The following is a 19932-nucleotide window of genomic DNA, read 5'->3' on the forward strand; positions in this document are numbered from 1 at the left end:
TTAGCTTTTTGAATCCCAAAACACCACCATGAATTTTCCATATGTGGGTCAACTTTGGAAGATGTTGCAAACTCATTGATTGTAACTCATAGTTTGTGACTTCTTTTTTGTTCATCATTATTATTCCTTGTGATTCAAACACCTCTACTAGTGAATCACAATCTTTAATTGTGAGTTGATTTAGGTTTTGAAAGAGGTGCATCACATTGGAGGGAACAAGATTTAGAAGCCTTTGAAAACCTTCAATAGTCAACTCCTTTTCTTTGGTCAAATATCTTAGTGCCCATGAATGTTGCTTGATCCATCTAAGTGTTTCTGAAGTTTGAAATGTCAACTGAAACCATGAATAATACACTTGGGTAAATTAAATTATATATATCATGATAAAAAAAAATTAGAATATATCATCATATAACCAATTAATAAACATAACTTGAATGTTTATTCTAACCAAGAGATTATTATGTGAATAATCATGTATATGTGTTATATGTACATAAAAAGAAAATTAAAATGATCTAGATTCTATATGCATGCAAATGATATATTTAAACAAGAATTTGTCTTCCTTTTTTTTGTTGGAATACTTCTCATATTATTTGAATAAATTCATTTGGAAAAAGCTTTTCATTTTAATATTTTTTATTTTTTAAATTTTGTGAAAATCAAAGTAAAAATTAAAAAACTATATTTTCGTCTTTTAGGTAGCGTTTGGTGGAGAGACAGAGATAGAAAGAATGAGACTGAGAGACAGAGACTAAGAGACAGATATTGAAATAAATCTCAGTATTCTATTTGGTGCAAAATGGGAGACAGAATTGAAACAAGAATAAAACTCTAATTTAATTTGCACAAAGGGTAAAATTGGAATTAATTAATTGAAATGAGGGTATTTTAGGTATAAAATGTTATTAAAGTTTCAGTCTCCATCTCTAAAAATTTTAGTCCCTTATGTCCTTACTTTTTGGAGGTATTGAAATACTGAAATTTTAGAGACAGAGACAGAAAATTTAGTACCAGTCTCTGAACCAACAAACATAATATGAGTCTCAGTCTCTCAATCTATATCTCAGTACCTCAAAACAAACGCTACCTTACTGTTCTGCTTTATTTTTTTTCATTTCTAAAACTGTGAAAATAGAAAACATTAAAAATAAAAATAAAAATAGAAATCTAAGGGACTCTTAGAATATATAGCTTTAGTGTTTTTAATTTTAAAAAGAATTTATGTTGCACACAAGATCATATGTGAATTATAAGAATAATTATACTTACCATTCCTTTACATAGTGGCATAGTAGCATTTAGATCTCCCATCCATATGTTCTTGGCAACATTTCCAATTTCCATGGTTACTTTATCCAACTTTGGAGTGTATGAAGACCCAAATGAAAATATCTCCATCATGTGGCAATTTTTTAAGAATACTTCATGTAATAATGGAAAATCAAAGTCATATGAACCCTTGCAAAAGGCCTTGAGCTTTGGTAGATTTTCAAGTTTTAGATGCTGCAAGTTGTGAAACACAATCTTATTACTTATTACACTCATCACTTTAGTGTCTTCAAAAGATACTATTTCTTCTATGTCTCCACAGCCACATATCTCTAGAACTTGCAAATGAATAAGGCTTTTTGAAGTTGAAGGAGAGAATAAGCAACTCATTTTGTTGCATCCCATTATTGCTATGTGTCTTAGGTTTGGAAATTGGAACCATTTATGAGTGGAGCATCAAGCCTTGTGTTTCTTTCTTCCTCACTACTACTTGCTCTCTACAAAACAAAATATATATTTTATCTTTTTAAAATCAAGCAAATAAATGGTAATATAATTCAAATATTTTAAAATAATTGAATGTAAAAAATATATTATTTTCAATTAGTTGTTTTTGTTATTATTATATGAAAAATACTAAAAAGCCAATATTTTTATCAATATTAATAATATTTGTAGTCAATAATAAATTTTATTAATCATATAACATTACTCTTATTATAGGTTTTTTTTGGTGACTACTCTTATTATAGGTTTAATTACTCTGCTGGTCCCTATAGTTTCGCAAAATTTTCAATTAGGTCCCTATACTTTTTTTTTCTTTTAATTGAATCCTTGCATCAAAAAATTTTTTTAATTGGGTTCCTACACTTTTTTTTCCTTTTATTTAGGTCCCTGTACCAATTCTTTTTTTTTTAGTTGAATCCCTATAAAATTAAGCCAATTACAATTAAGAGGGACTTAATTGAAAAAAAAAAATTGGTACAGGGACCCAATTAAAAAAAAAGTATAGGAACTTAATTAAAAATTTCACGAAACTATAGAACCAACAGAGTAATTAAACCCTTATTATATTACTAAGAGTTTCTTGGCTTTTCACTTAAATAGTAGAGTAAGGTAATCAACTACATGCATAATCTCAAAGTTATTTTTTATGATAAAAAATTAAATTAAAAAAATTAGTTTGAAGCTATTAACCACAAATATGAGTAATGATTTTATCAGAACAAGAATAAAAAAAAAGGCTATATAATATCCATTGTTATCAATTTAATTAAGTGGATTAATTAATTACTTGTTACATAAAGTTGGTAAATAGTTACCTCATGATCTTGTTTGAAATACTCATTCCCATGGCCATTCTCCAAAAATGTATTATTGCAAAAGCTTATAACATTTGGTAAATGGGTCAGTGTAAGAGACTGTAATTGAGCAAATGAGGTGATGATGAAACTATTTATCTTCCCTTCTTCCACTTTACTAATCACAACTTCAAGCATGCTACAATTGATGATGCTAATTCTCTTCAATGATGGCCATTCTAAATAATCAACACAAATCTCATGCTCTTCACTTTGGAATAGTTGCTCAACAACCTTACAGTTTGATACTTTTATTTCTTGTAACTTGACAAGAAGCTTTGCTATGGAATATGAGCATATATATCTCAATCTATGACAAGCTTCTAAACTTAAGAGAGTGATGTTATTGAATGCAATGACACCTAAAGGGCTTGATGGTAATTGCATTGTCATAAGTTTCACCAAACAATTGACAACAATGGTATTATTAGAATCTTCACTTTGTTTAAGGTGAAACAAGACATCTAGGGAATCCCATCCTTTTATTATAACATGTTCCAAAATTGGCATTGGAGATCCTCCCATTTCATTGAAGAAATTGATTTCCTTAGCATCAACAACACCTTCCTCCATTTTCAAATCCTGCAAAGAAAGCTGTGAATTAGGGATATTATTATGTAACTAATAATACATCTTATTAGGAGCTTGGAATGTTATTTTTCAGATCGGCAGGACTAGGACTAATCCATCTTAAATCAGATCTCCATCTAAACGTCTATACTACATATAAAAGGTGCGAGTTGAATCCTCTAACATTTGCTTAAGCAGACGAGTGAACTAACTACCAACTCAAATCGGTTAGGAGGCTAGAATATATAAAATAAAGGATAATGGGAGGATAGGTGGACAAAATTATCAAGATGGATAAATAATAGAGTTTTTATAATATAAGTTGTCATCACTAATTTTTCTACTATTTTATTTTTCAAGTCAGAAAAAATATTGGCAATATATAACTAAAGTAAGGAATTGATGATGATTACAGTGAGCATAAAAGAAAAGAGAAAAACCCAAAATAATCCATGACAATTACCTCAAAAGACAATGAGGCTCTTGACAAAAAAAATACTCAATCCGACTCCTTGAGATTTACTTTTATGGGATTGATTAGCCCCTTTGCCAAAAAAAGTTAATGTTATTATTATTTTTTTTTTCACAGAGGCTAATCAGTCCTAAAAAAAAAGATCAGGGGTCGGATTGGGTGTTTTTTTTTCTTGGGGACCTCGTTGTCCTTTCGAGATAATTGTCAGAGGTCGGGTGAGGTATTCACTCAAGAGAAAATTACTTATAGTACCTTTGCCTTTGAATTGGAAACTAACAATTCCTTTGTGCCTCCAAAACAACATTGAAGAAACCTCAGACTAGGAGAATCTTCCATAGAAGTAGTAGTTCCAACATCATGGGTTGTTGTTGAATTGGACATGACATTGAAATTCTCTTGTACACATACATTAGATGCCTTGAGCAGGGGGCAACCATCAATGCATAAAGACTTCATAGCTGGCCACAATATCATGTAAGAATTTGGACCAAAATTCACAAGCTGTGGAAGATCCTTAAGTGTTAAAGATTCCAATTGAACAAACACAAGGGTTTCCACATTTTGGCCTTGTTCATTCCCAACAAATTTCTCTAGGGACATGCAACTTTGTATCACCAATTTCTCAAGTTGAGTAAGAGCTCTTACAATGCTTGGAGTAAATATATATTTCAAAGAATCACAGTTTGCAACTTTGATTGATTTCAGTTTATGAAAGCCTTGAATGTTTCTTGGAACAGAACCCCAAATGTGGTTTAGATTATTAAGCCATGATAACTCTAGCTCTTTTAGTTGAGCAAAAAATGCAGCATTATCCACATGTTGATCTTCTGATTGTGATGGTTTCATATCAAAAACTATGTTTAATGATGAACATGCCCGTAGCAAAATTTTCTCTAACTTTGGAAACAATTGCAATGAATTAGATTCAAAAAGTGCACAACCAATGTTCATATGTTCACTCGAATCTGATTCCGAAGCTGACCCGGAAAACTCTTGATCATGTTCAATAAAGTTTTCAAGTAATGTATTGGATTCTTGAACCTGCTAAAATATCATTTGGTTAGAATAGTATGCAATATGTTAACTAAAAAGGACAAAAATAAAACATACACTAACCTTATAAGGTGAATGGTGCTCATGCATAATACTAGTTTTGATGAATGCAGTCAAATTTGGAAGTTCTTGCAGCTTCAATTCCACCAAATTAGTAAACACAATAATTGAGTCATCAACCTTGATTGTATTGATTGAAACAATGCATTCTATTCCATGGCTTTCAACCACATGCAAGCATTGAAGTTTGGCCAAACTAGTAGTTCTCCTTGGAAACAATAATGTGAAGATGGTCTTCAAACTTTTACAATATTCTATTTTAAGAACTTGTAGGCTTCCAAAGCATTGGCATGCACTAAAGTCAACCTTTTGACTCAAATGATGGGCCACATGACATATTATTGCTTTTAAATTCTCCAAATTCCTCAAAGAAATTGATTGAACTTGTGGAAAAACACAATGATCATCACATGAATCTGCAGCATACTCTAAATTGTTGCAGGACTCAATGATCAGATTTTTCAGAAGTGGAAATCCCTCTTCATCTAAATCTGATATGACACATTTTAAGTTCTTGATATCATCTAAGCTGAGAATTTCAACTCTTTGAAGAAAATGTTGAATGATCACACTCTTCTTGATGTAACTGTAATATGTGTTATTTAATGTCAGCACATTTGGGTGTAGGTATCCCCTAGGAACAAGACCATGGGAAATGGTAGATGAATCTCCCACATAGACCCAAAACCTTACAATGTTTTTGAAGATTAAGTCTTTGGGAAGAAATTCATCTACCATAATAAATGCAAACTCAAGAACTTTTAGCTGATGAGATAAGCATTGCAACTCAAAGAGGATATGATTAGATTCCTTTGAAGGAAAATTTCTTACTCTAAGATAGAGTTCCTCTAGCCTAGATAAGCTTGCCAAAACAGTAGCAGAAATTTGAATAAGATGATTGCATTCAGTTAAATCCAACAATCTTAGCAAAGTTAGTTGCCCAATTTCTAATGGCAATACCTTGATACTTGATTTAGCAAAGCTTAGAATCTCCAATTTCATGAGTTTCTGGCCAATTATGGATATGTCTCCAACATTGCAAGCTTCTAATCTTAGAGTGTGGATGTTGTCCAAAGCTGAAAGTGTAGAAGGCATAGATTGAATCAACACATTTTGCAGACTTAGTACCATGAGTTTGTTCATGCCTTGGAAGAAATTTTCTGGAACAGATTCCTTTCCCTTTGATGATACTTGTAAAAGCTTCAGCTTTTGACAATTTGAAACATGAGGAAGTTCTGTTTTCTTCTCAAAGATTAGTGAGATTGCACTGCTATAACACTCCAAATGATGATGATATTTTCCTGCTACAGAGGCGATAGTATCGCGAACAACATCATGCATTTTAACACACTCTTCCACATTGCTATCCAACAGCATGAAGCATTCTTTCAGTCTATCGACGATTGTGTGCACCCGGTTTCTAACTTTCCACAAAGCATCAATGCCTTTGAACATTCCTAATCCCACACCATGTCTGAATAGGACTTCAATGGGAATGTCAAAGTCTTCTGGTAATAAGGAACAGAGGAAAAGGAAGAACTTTTCTTCACCACCAAGAAAGTTGTAACTTAGCTCAATGCAAGAAAAGACACTAGTCTGCATTTCAGGAAAAGATTCTACTGATGAATTCCTCAGTTGCTCCAATGCATCCTCCCAAGCATGCTTCTCTTTATTCGCCAATGCTTTCGCTATTGTTACAATCGCGATAGGCAATCCCCTGCATTGGTTTGCAATTTCTTTTGCTATGTCATGGATGTCAGGTTTCTCTGCAAGATTAGCTCCAATAGTCTCATTGAAAAGATCCCAGCTTTCGTCTCGGGACAAGACAGAAACTGTGAAATTCCTTTGACTCTTCATCTTGATGCACACATCTTGGATTCTTGAAGTGAATAAGATCTTGCAACTTGTGGAAGGAATGCCAATGGATTCAAAATCAAGGTCTGTCCAAACATCATCTAGCACTATCAGAACACTATCTATATTCTTCAATCGATCATGCAGTTGAAGAGCTCTTCCTTGATCAGTTTCCTTGTCAAGCTTCAATCCAATGGCATCAGCAATCTGACCTTGGATCTTCCTGCAATCTGGAGTTTGAGACACCACTGCCATGACAACCTCATCAAAAGACTTATCTGCCTCTAAAATCTTGATCACTTCTTTCACAAAGGTGGTTTTTCCAACACCACCCATTCCACATATGCTAATTCTATTCACATCTTCAGCTTTCAATTTATCTATGACCTCACACATGATTGATTCTCTTGTTTGGAAGCTCTTAATAGTAGTACCATTCAAGAATCTTGATCCAAGTCTTGGTGGGGGTTTAGGGTAAGATATGATTTCAAATTTCTCTTCCTTGAGCCTCATAATATCATTGGTTAATTTTTTGGCTCTCTTGCTCAATGAATAACATGACACCAAATTCAGATACTTGTTTTTCACTTGTTCATCATCTTCATAGAATCCTTGTAATTCATTCTCAATTGTGTCTATCTTGCAAAGCCAATCTTCAACATTAGATGCAATTTGATGTGAATTCCTTTTATCTGCATCCACAGTTGCTTGCACTCCAAGTTTCTTGCCTTCCAATTCCTTCATCTGGCTCTCCAAATTCTTCACATTTCTTTTGTAGCGGATTATGTATGCAAATTGGTTTGTGATTGGTGCTACTAATGACTCCCCAAGTTTTGTCACAACTCCAGTTGCTAATGCCACAAGAAATTCCATTGTCTCTTTTTTCAGAAGAAAACCAAAATGGTAGTAATATATTAGTGTTAGATTGAAAATAAAACTAGAAATATATGGCATGTGATATGATGAATTATGAATACCATTGTTATTATAGAGTTTAATTTTACGCAGGCGTACAACTACATTCGTTCTTTTGAATGACCATTCACGCAGTCAATGTAAAAAATAGTTATTTTTACTTATGCGTCATTACATAATTGGATGCATATGTAAAATTACTTTACACTAACAATGCATCAAAATTAAATTCTATTATTATCATCAATTTAAAAAAAAATTATATGAAATGATACCATTTGTATGAGTTATCTTAGTTGGGGAATTCATCATGTATCATTTCAACTTGGTTAATTAATTGTTTTTTTGTTGGTTACCTAACTTGGTTAATTAATTTTATTAGGCTAAAATTAAACACAGACCTAAGCTCTTTAGGAGTGGATTGTTTTGTGGAAATATAAATAATTTTCATTTTCACATTTTTGCATTTTTAAAAACATGATAGGTTTGTCAAAGAAAATTTTGTTTCCAATTACAAAAAACAATGAAAATATGTTTAGTTGGTCAATTTTTAAGATTATCACAAGAAAGAAAAATAAAAGTGTTGCGAGTAAAATATAGGCCAAGGTCCAATTTGGATAGTTTCATTAGTAATTGATTTACTATAAATAGAGATAGTAAAAATATAATAGGGAGAAGAAATTAAGTAATTTGTATCTTTTCCTTTTCTAGAATTCCATCAATAGAATTATCTCTCTCTTAATTCTCTCTAAATTCTCCCCTGTTTGATTAATTCTTTTCCTATTCAATTTTTTTCACAACAAAAAGCAGTGATTTTTTAGCTGGAAATATTTTCAACACTTAAAACAATTGGTTGGAAACAAGAAAATATGATTCTAGTTTCGTGCAGTTTTTGCCAGAAATATTTTCACCAAAGAAAATTTTGGAGTTTTTTATATCATTTTATTGAAAATGAAAATAAAAATACCCCAACCCAACAGCCTTGAAGATTAATAGGTCCCTTTCTTTACTTCTTACATATTTTTGTCAATTAAGAATAAAATATTTGTCCTTAGTATTTTGATTATGTATTTAGATTTTAGTATTAACCTTAAGTATTGAGTAAAAAATAATCCTTATATCTATAATAAAATATAAAATAAAAATGTTGCCTAAATTTCCAGGTGAAATATTTTAATCATTCTCCAAAAGAAATGTTGTATAAAGTTATAAGAGAATGGAAATCAATTGGAATAAATTAATTGGTGTATATATAAAAAAATAAAAAAATCATTTTAAAATTAAATTTATAAATTAATAAATTAGTTTTCAATAATTATAATATTAGTTAAGAATGGAAATCAAGTCAAATTATTTTATGGTACAAGTTGAAGGCTTTGGAGTTTGGACCCTACTTGTTAGTTGAAGGCTTTGAACTAAAAATAATTAAAAAAATTATGTGGACCAATATTTTTTTATTTTAAAACTTTTTTATCAGTTTGTCTGGAGATTTATTTTTTGCGTCTCATGCTCATCATATAATTTTTTACCAAACTAATATGGCTAAATAAGTGAAATAAATCATGTTTATTATTGAAAATTTGGAAACTAATCTGATACGTACACTGTAAGTAAATACCAACCCAAAAAGCATGGTCACAATTGCCTAGTTAGTATATATTATCCGGGGCTTCAATAAAATTTGATTTATTATATAAAAAAAAAAGTGCCATTTACTGCGCCGCCTCCATGGTTACACTTTTCTTTGTCTTTTCTTTGTCAAAGTCTTTTTCATTTTTTTCTATTTTCTTCTCTTACTTTCTTTTCCACTTAGTTTCCTAATTTTCGTTTTCTCTCCCAATTCATTCCATTTTCTAATTCACTCATTTCATATATCTTATTTCTCTCTAAAATCATTAAATACCAATTCTGTTTTTCTCTTTTTCTCTATACACCATGAGCAACAAATCAGAGACTCATAACCTTCGTATAATTGATAGTGATCAGGAGGATGATGACTTGATCGTTTTAGCTTATGAAGATGTTTCTGAAGGAATTCAAGCCTGTATACGGAGCCTGTCTGAAAGAATTTTCTCAGATTGGATCTTTTCCATAGGTACCATGGAAGGAGCTCTCTATGCAATAAGGAATAAACCAGAAGGATTCAGAGTAGTCGAAAAATCCAGTAACCAGTTTCAATTTTTCTTTGAGAATGACTGTGATGTGACTCGAATTGAGAGGGGTTCACCTTGGTTATTCAAGAGTTTTGTTATTCATGTTCGCAAATGGAAGTAGTCAATAAACATGGAGGATAATCACATCTCTTCTTTTCCTGTATGGACACAATTTTGGGGATTGCCTGAACAATACAAAACACTTGAGGTTGGCCGAAAATTGGGTGGGAGACTTGGTCAAATTGAAGATGTTGCTCTATTTGAAGTTAGAGGCAAAGATACACGCATAGTGAAGGCTAAAGTGGAACTGAACGGTGATAAAAGAGTGAGGGATACACTGAAATTGCTTGATCCTAATCAGAAAATGCTGGAAATTGGAGTACGCTATGAACGTATAGGTGTGTTCTGTACTTATTGTGCAAAATTGGGGCATGAATCTAAGAACTGCCATTGTTTTATTGATAATTCTGCCCAAAACAATATCAAGGAAGATAGAGTTGGTGAATGGCTTAAGGCAGATCAAGTCGGTAGGTGTTTAACTGAAAAGAGAGCTTCCTTCAATCTTAACCAACCTCGGGATGGTTCTATTCCAGCTCAACCAAAGAAAAAATCTCTACCTGCTTGGCTTTTTGATAGTTTCTCAAAAATGAGTGTGCAAGATGATCAGAAAAAACAGAATAATGAAAAAATTGTTGCCAATTCGGGTTCTAGAGCAGAAAATGAGGGTGAATCAGAAAACATAGGTACGGCTACTAATACTAATTCTTCTTCTAATGCTTTATTGGAGATATCCTATCCCATGAATAATGTCCAACACAATAACAACGTCATATCCAAGCTTAAAAAGGAGAACAAAAAGCCAAACCTGAAACAACTTGCCAGAAAGTCTGTGATAGGTTTCAAATGGAGGAGTGGAGGTAATGGTACTAAAGATATTTCAAAGAAAATTTGTCTCAATGATATTGTCTCTGATGCTATGACGGTGGAGGGTGCCAGCCTTCAAGTGGCACCCAAAGAAATATGAAACTGCTCTCGTGGTATTGTTGGGGTTTGGGGAGACCCCTAACAATCCACAATCTTAAAGGGATTTGCAAATCCTGCTCCCCGAGGTTGGTTTTATCTGTGAAACAAAAAATCAATCTCGACAAGTTGAAGGAAAACTAAGATCTTGTGGTTTCAAGGAATGGTTTATTGTGGATCCGGATGGATTATCAGGGGGTTTGGCAATGACATGGAGGGATGGTTGCACTGTTCAGATTTTACAGCATGGTAGATTCTTCATTGCGGCATCAGTTCTGACAGCTGGTTCTAATGATCCCTATGGTGTTCTAGGTGTTTATCTCAGTTCAAATGATCAACATATAATGGCCCAGTTTGCTGAATTAACCTCAGTCACCCAACAGTTTGATGGTAAGGTTGTATTAATGGGTGATTTTAATGATATTTCTAATCAATTAGAGAAAGCAGGTGGGGGTGCTAAATCTCCTTCTTCTATCGAAACCTTTAACAGTTTTATTGATGATAATTCTCTGATTGATATTAGTATGGTCGGAAGACCATTCACTTGGTCGAATAGACGGAGGGGTGATGAGTTGATACAGGAAAGACTGGACCGATTCCTGATAGGAGTTGATTGCAGCAACTCTATCCCAATGCAATGGTTCTTAGACTGTCAGAATCAGGCTCGGATCACTCCCCTCTTCTCTTAGACTCTAATCCGATAACTGAGAGATCTAAACGCCGATTCAAATTTCCAAGAAAGATAGTGTTCCAATGATGAAATAAGGCAGATTGTTAGAGAGGTTTGGCACGAACAGATTGATGGTTCAGCCATGTATATCCTAGCTCAAAAAATAAAGCATTGTCAGCATAAGATTATCAGATGGCAGCAAGAACACAGATCTGATTCGAAGGTGGAGATTGATTTACTACAGTCTGAATTAGAGGAACTTCATTTAGCAGGAATTCATGGAGGCGACATCATTTCAGAAATAGAGGACAAACTTAAAAAAGCATTGCAAAATGAGAAATCTTAATCCGGTGATCAGAATACAGCTTTCTTCCATCAGAAATTTAGAAATCGAACCCGAAGGAATAGAATTTGGCAACTAACTGGCAGTGATGGTGAAATGGCTACTTCAAATGCTGGTATTGCTTCTGTGGCTGAATCTTATTTCAAGGACATCTTTTCCTCCACTTGTCATGAGAACCCTGAACTTCTGTTTACTGATTTTGAACCTAAGGTTACAGCTCACATGAACCGTAGGCTTCAAAGACCAGTGACTATAGAGGAAGTGAAACGTGCAACATTTAGCATTCATCCTCAAAGTGCTCTAGGAGATGATGGTATGACAGCAAAATTTTTTCAAAGCTTCTGGAACATACTTAGTGGTGATGTGTTTTGAGCAGTTAAGAGCTTTTTTCAGGGGGCAGAATTTTGAAGGGTTTTAACCACACTCAGATCTGTCTTATTCCCAAGATTTCTGATGCTAAAGATATGACTCATGTAAGACCAATAAGCCTATCTTTAGTCTTTTACAAGAATATCTCCAAAGTATTTGTACATAGACTTCAGGGTATGATGAATAGAATAATTAGCCCTATGCAGAGTGCTTTTATTAAAGGCAGATTAATCTCTGATAATATCCTAGTTGCTCACGAGTGTATGCATTACTTGAAGAACAAAAAAAGGGGACTCGAAAATGAAATGGCGCTAAAATTAGATATGAGTAAGGCATATGATAAGGTGGAATGGCACTTTCTTTGGTTTATATTGGAGAAGTTTGATTTTGACTCCCGGTGGATCATGTGGATTCGAGAATTAGTGACAACTATTTTTTATTCTGTTATTGTGAAAGGACAACCTTATGGTTTCTTCAAACCAAATAGAGGTATTCGACAAGGAGATCTTCTATCTCCCTATCTTTTTCTTTTCTGTGCAAAATGTCTCTCCTTCTTGCTACACAAGACAGAACAAAACAGACTAATTCAGGATCTTTAGATACATAGGCGATGTCCCAAGGTCAACCACCTCCGCTTTGCTGATGATTTCATCTTATTCTGTAAGGCTAATCCTGAAGCATGTTCAAATATCCTGCATTTATTGAATTCTTATGAAAGCATCAGTAGCCAGAGGGTAAATCATAATAAATCTGCTGTATTCTTTAGCCACAACACTCTCTCCACTACTCGTACACTACTGGCTAACTCTATGAATATTAATCATATTGGGGCTTAGGACAAATACCTTGGTTTGCCTTCTACAGTCTCTAAATCGAAAAAGGCTTCTTTTAGTATGATCAAAGAAAAGGTTCAGAAAAGAATCCAAGGGTGAAAGCGCAATCTTCTATCGTCAGGTGGTAGACACGTATTGCTTAAGGCAGTGGGAGAAGCTATTCCCATTTATACATTGTCTTGCTTTAAGTTGCCTGATGATTTAATTTCGAAAATTTACTCTCTACTTTCTCAGTTCTGGTGGGGACAAAAAGGTTCTGAAAGGCGGATGGCTTGGATTAGCTGGGACACTATGACTCGCCCACGAAAAGAAGGAGGCCTTAGATTTAAAGATCTCAGAATCCAAAATCTGGCGCTTTTAGGCAAACAATTTTGGCGACTCGTAACACAGCCTACTTCCTTATTATCCAAAATCCTAAGAGGTAAATACTTTAGCAGTGGTAATGCTATAACGGCAGAAATTGGAGTCTTACCTTCTTGGAGATGGAGGAGCATACTGGAAGGCCGAAAAATTGTTGAAAAAGGTCTTAATTGGGCTGTGGATACTGGAGAGAATATCCGAACCTTTGAGAATCCTTGACTGCCTCCTCCGTATCCTTTAATGGTTTCTGACATGCCAAATAAACAGGCTATTTCTGAGCTGGTTCCAATAGTTAAAGATCTAATTACTGAAGATAGGAATTGGAATCAAAATCTCATTCGAGAATTATTTTCCCAAGACGTTGCAAACAGAATTTTGTCAGTTAAAATTCAGCAGAGTAGGGACAAATTGCAATGGAATTTGAATAAATCCAAGCAATATGATACAGCTTCAAGTTACAGAATTAGCTATATATTTTACCATCCGCCTTTGGAGCTTTGCCCTAATTATATGCAGCAGAAAAAGTCGTGGATTGATCTATGGAAGTTGAACTTGCCTCACAAAATTAAGCTATTTATCTGAAAAGTTCTCCATGGCCGGCTTCCAGTGCTTGCTCAGATTCATCACCGCATCCCATCTATATCACCAATATGCCCCTGCTATTATGAAGCAACCGAAACAGTCACTCATTGTTTGATCGATTGCTCTAGAATTAAAGATGTATGGTCTCAGAGTTATCTTCGTGATTGTCTTCCCCCTCAGAGCCCTAACGACTTTTGGACATGGTGGATTGCATCAACAGAGATGCTTAACACGTTGAAGAATGCTGACCGTAATCCTCAATTGCTTGCCATCATTTGCTGGAACTGCTGGAAAGCTCGCAACCAGTTGATTTTTGAAGGTTCTACTTCAATGCCGTCTGCCATTCTAGCAAGCTCTGTCAAATTGCTCCGTGAAATCCAAAGAACTCCCAATTTAGGTCGTCATCTCCATGAGGCAAGCTCTTAGTTGCATTCAATTTGATTTATCATTCTTTCTTCTTTAAGATTTTTTTTCGTTTTTCGACCACGCACTGTTGGATGAATACCTTTAATGTAGTATTTTTGGAAAATCCACACATTTCATTATGCTGTCCTGCTTTTGGACATCTTTGTATTTCATTTTTCAATAGTTAATGAAATATAACCTACTATCTTTAGAAAAAAAAAAGATAACATTATCACTATAATGTAGTAATGTTACATTGTTATGTTCCGAAAAGTTATGCTAGGTGGTTTTGAAATTAGGAGTGTTTGGATGTGGTTTGGATTGGATTGGATTTGTGGTTCTATAAATTAAAAAATTAAATATATTTAATAAGTTTTAATATTAAATTTTAAATAACTAACACTGATATAATAAGTCTTCATAATATCTTAAAAAATTAATAATAACATAATAATAGAAATAAAATTATAAATTAGTTAAAATAAATAAATAAATAAATCTCATTTTAAATATAAAATATTTATTAAATAATAATAATACATGAATAATATACAAATTTATAACAAATTAATCATATTATAAGTAAAATTATAAATATAATAATAAAATAATAATACTATAACATATTGTGCAGTTTGGATTGGATTGGATCAGTTTTGAAAAGTAGATCGAAATCCAATTCGAACCATACGATTTACAAAAACAAAATCCAATTGAATCCAAATTAATACAGTTTTAATCAATTTTCGATTTGAATTAGATTAAATGAGCGATTTAATTTAGATCGATTTGAATTTAACACCCTACTTAAGATAGTTTCAGTGCAAAATAAAGTTTATGAATGCAGTAACAATCAATAATGATTTAAGGTTAATGCTAGCTTACAGTGTGAATATAGGGGTGGCAACACTACCCGAACCCGCGGGTACCCACCCGCTCCTACCCGCTCGGGGCGGGTAATTACCCGCCCCCGCACCGGGGCGGGTTTTAACGGGGCGGGTTCTTGGACGGGGCGGGGCGGGGTCGGGTTTAGGTTAAACCCGCCCCTACCCGCCCCGGTATATATAATATATATGTATAAATATATATTTTTAATATATAATATATATTACATATATAAAATAATTAGTAAAATGATTAATAATATTATATCATATATAAATTTTTACTTTAATTTATGTTATGTATGTAAATGGTGGTTATATAATTTTTAAAATTTTATTTTATTTGTTGGATTTAATAATTATAGGGGCGGGTAGGGGCGGGGCGGGTACCCGCAGGGGCGGGTTAGGGTTTTATATTTTACTACCCGCGGGTAGGGCGGGGCGGGTTTTATGCGGATTTTTTGTAGGGCGGGGCGGAGTCGGGTAGAGCAAAAACCCGCCCCTACCCGCCCCGTTGCCACCCCTATGTGAATATAGTCGTAATTTTCATGAGCACTAGTTCGTATAATTGTCCAAGCAATATTATTTATATATAATCATTGTTCGGCTACATCATAGATCATAGTACTTCATTTAAATAAAAATAAATAAATAAATATATAGCATGCTCCAAACTTTTGAAGCTATTATAGGGGAGAGTAGGGTATTAATATTCTACAATAATAAAGTAACATAAAATTAAGAGAAAAAGACAAATAGATCCCTAACTTTTTATCCTACAGATATTTTTATACTTAACCATTTGAAAATACTTTTAAGTCCATCACCTCTTTAAAAGTTGGACAGATTAGTCCCTCCATACAAACGCCTCTGTCAGATCCAACTTTTAAGTAGGGACTAATCTGTCCAACTTCTAAGGAGGTGGATGACTTAAAAATATTTTCAAATAGTCAGAGACAAAAATGTCTGCGGAATAAAAGGTCAGGGGCCTATTTGTCATTTTCTCTAAAATTAAAAAAAGATAAACATGGAATTATCAAATGAATGTTTCTTACCAAAATAGTTATTATTAAGAAACTGCAGCTGGCAACCAAAACGCTTCTCTGATACGTTCAATAATCTCAACGCTTTTAAGACTATAAACTGGAAATTAAAGACCACACAATACACAAGAATGACTACTATTATTATAAGACATGAACAATAATTAGTGATATATATAAAAAAAATTATGATCATACCGAAGGCAAGTAGAGTTATACGCCGATTGCTTGCAATATGTGTAGATGGAGAAATGCAGCCATCAATGAATATAGAAGAGTGTTCTATGTAGAGAGACCCAATAATAATAATAAAATAATTCAGGATTTCTTGTACCGTTGGCAAACCGAGGATTTTGTCAACTAATCGTATGTAATAATTATTATATGTATCTTCTTTTAATTTTCTTATGCGAGAATAATCAAGTCAAAATAGGAAGGAAATTACTAAGCAAGATCCAGGAACGAATAACGAAACCAAAGAGAAGCTCAAAACGACAAAATGACGTTAGGAATGAAGAAGAAAGCCAGTTAGTTATACATCAATTATGTTACGTATACACTAAAATCAGTTATTAATATAAAATATAAAAATATATATTAAAATTAAATTAAATAATATATATATTTATACACAAATATATAATAACTAATTTTAGTGATTAATTTTAATGTACAAATAACATTTTTGAATAACTAAGTTATAAGGCTAATTTTTTTTATATTGATTAAATATATGTGTAATACATTATTATTGGAAGATTAGGTGTTTTTTTTATATGGTGTTTTATTCAAATCGGACGGTCCGATTTGTTTGAAGAGAAAAAAAAACTACAAATCGGAGGGTCCGATTTGTTTGAAAAAAAATAAACTATAAATCGGAGATCCGTTTTGTATTTTTTATTTTTTTTTTATTTTTTAAAATAAAAATCAGACAGTCCGTTTTTTTTATTTTCAAAATCACAAATTGGACCGTCCGATTTGTGATTGTTTGTTTAAAAAAAAAATAAAACAAATAATTGGTGCCTCCGATTTGTACATCCCATACCAATGTGAAACACACCTCTGCTCACAGCTTCTTGTTATACACTTCTCTCTCACACATAAAAAATAATAAGCGAAGTTATAAAGTTTAGTTATCGATGTGAATATGTAATATAACCAATGCAATAATTCTACTGATTAAGCATATAAGATATACAATTATTACTGTTAATTGTTAAAATATATTTTTTATTCTTATTTTGTAAAGTAAAAAATAATAACCAAACTAATAATTTTTTTAAAATTTTCACTTAGTTTGTACTATTTTCATTATCTCCTTAGCAAGGTTTTAAAACACAGAAAATATTAAAAATTAAAATACAAATTAAAGAAGCTGTTTCTTAGTACTTTATTAGTCAATGCAACCAAGTCTACCCTAAACTTCCAAGCTGGTTGGGTTTTAATTTATCCATTTTTTAGAGTAAAAATGTGAGGAGTGGGGAAAGAGCTAAGGTAAAGATTTCTTAAGGTTTTAATCTTAAGCGACGTTTTTTTTTTTTTTTTACTAAAAATAGGAGATTCGAATCTGCAACCTCTTAATTAAATATGGAAAGATTATGTCATTTGAGCTTTAAGCGACGTTTTAGGGTGAAAGAGTAGGACACCATATATTATTCTAATATTTTTTCAACATCCAATATATTACATGTATTGCACATATTGTGTATCTCGAATTCCAAGGTATATTTTTGTACCGGGACATAACTGGTTAATAGCGAGCAATTTGGATTGGGTATTAAAACTTATATTCTTGCATGCTTGTCTGATTAAATTTGGCAAAGAAAGTTAATTAATCTATGCGTGCACTTACCTTATTTGTTTTTCTGCATGCCTAGCTATCTTAATTTTATTTCAATTGTTTATGTTGTATATATATATACTTGGCATTTTCCCCACCAGAGTTTGAAGTAGAAAAGTGTGCGTAGACTCTCCAAATTTGTCCAAGTCACAAGCATCACATGTATGTTTCATGGCAAATTTTGAAAAATTAACGAGTAAATTACCAACTTTACTCCTCTATTTTTTTTTCCGACAAAAATATTCTTTAAATATTGGGAAATATTACAAAAATACCTCACGATAAAAAAAAGTTCATTCTATTGATAAAATTAGATAAGATGTCAAACGAATTTTGTTATTGTTGGGTATATTAGTATGAGAAGATGACAAAATCTTATATTTGTGTAGTGGTTTCAAGGCACGATTAGATCGCTTTTTTTAGAGAGATATTTGTCCCCACACTTAGTTGCTATAGGGTTGATGACAATACTCTCCTAGGATACAATGAAACCTAAGAATTTCTTAATTAGCAATAGTAAGAAATTCTCAACTCTCTTGAACAAATAAAATTTCTTAATAGTTGACTAAAATGTACACTTAGTACTTCTATTTCTGAAATAGTGGATAAGGACTTATTTATACATATTGCACATAGCAATTATGATTAGTTACGTATACAAATGGTTGTGTCTTTTCTATTGCCAATAGATACAATATTTTGAACATACAAATTTCTTAAAGAGTTATGTCCCTTTAACCAATAGATACAATGTTTTGAACATACACAATCATTAAAGGTTGTGTCCCTTCAACCAAACGGTACTAAACGGTTAGTAACCGTTTATTAATATTAATAATAATATTAATAATAATATCAATAATATTAATAATATTAATTAATCGAATTTGTAAATACCCTTCAATCCCCCACTATTTACAAAATTTAAATGTCATACAAGTATATGCATAAAGAATGTGTCACTAAGATTAAACATTCTTTTAGTGTAAATTTTAAAGTTCTAACGAAGTAATAGGTGTCTAATCAATTAAACCTATACTCCATATGCTAGTACCAAAAATCACACACATTACTTAGACCCTCCAAGTTCAAGAGTTTACACTTTTAAGCACTTATATGGCCTTCTGCTCATCCTGATTTCATGAATATTTACGAGAATAAAACCTCTAAAATTCTCAATTAGAGCGGCACCACTCTTATATTCATATAGGTGGAATCTTTTGATAGATAATATTATCATTCCATTAAGAGTTTAAACTCACCCTCCTAATTTATTGTAAATAGCATTAAATCTTATACCTTAGTGCTCCAATTGCTAAATAACTTGTTATTACCCATTAAACCTTGAAACTAGGTGTCTACTAGAATAAGGTTGGGTTCCCATCATTTAGCAATAATAGGTTTTAATCCTATTTTAACAGTAGTTTCTTTGATTTTATCCCTTGACAAACTTTTAGTCAAAGGGTCTCCTAAATTTCCTTGAGATCTTACATAAGTGATGGTAATTACACCATCATCTATTAGTTGCCTCACAAACTCATGTCTCAAACTTATATGTCTAGACTTTCTATTATAAACCTTATTATATGCTCGAGACATAGTTGATTCACTATCACAGAAGATTGAAATGGTTGTCGTCTGCTGTGGCCACAGCTTTATATCATATAACAAATTTCTTAACTATTCCGCTTCTTTACCTGCGGCTGATAAAGCTACAAACTCAGCCTCCATAGTAGAATGTGTAATACATGTTTGTTTCTTTGAGGCCCAACTTATTGCTCCACCATCTGGTGAAAATTCATCCTGAAGTGGATTTGTTATCACTAAGATTTGTAATCCAACTTGCGTCGGAATAACCTTCTAAAACTGC

At 32.6% G+C, this 19932-nt stretch overlaps 1 protein-coding gene across 1 annotated transcript; it reads right to left on the reverse strand.

The window, feature by feature from the left end:
- Positions 1 to 1275: 1275 nt before the first annotated feature.
- Positions 1276 to 16592, reverse strand: LOC112786511 (probable disease resistance protein At4g27220). The gene is made up of 6 exons (XM_025829882.3): positions 16421 to 16592; positions 16235 to 16322; positions 4795 to 7523; positions 3931 to 4719; positions 2598 to 3218; positions 1276 to 1772 (listed from the first exon to the last, which is right to left on the reverse strand). The coding sequence occupies exons 3-6, from the start codon at positions 7516 to 7518 to the stop codon at positions 1695 to 1697; spliced, it is 4212 nt and encodes a 1403-aa protein (XP_025685667.2). The 5' UTR covers positions 7519 to 7523; positions 16235 to 16322; positions 16421 to 16592; the 3' UTR covers positions 1276 to 1694.
- Between the last annotated feature and the right edge of the window lie 3340 nt (positions 16593 to 19932).

This window comes from Arachis hypogaea, chromosome 20, assembly GCF_003086295.3.
Source record: "Arachis hypogaea cultivar Tifrunner chromosome 20, arahy.Tifrunner.gnm2.J5K5, whole genome shotgun sequence".
NCBI lineage: Eukaryota > Viridiplantae > Streptophyta > Magnoliopsida > Fabales > Fabaceae > Arachis > Arachis hypogaea.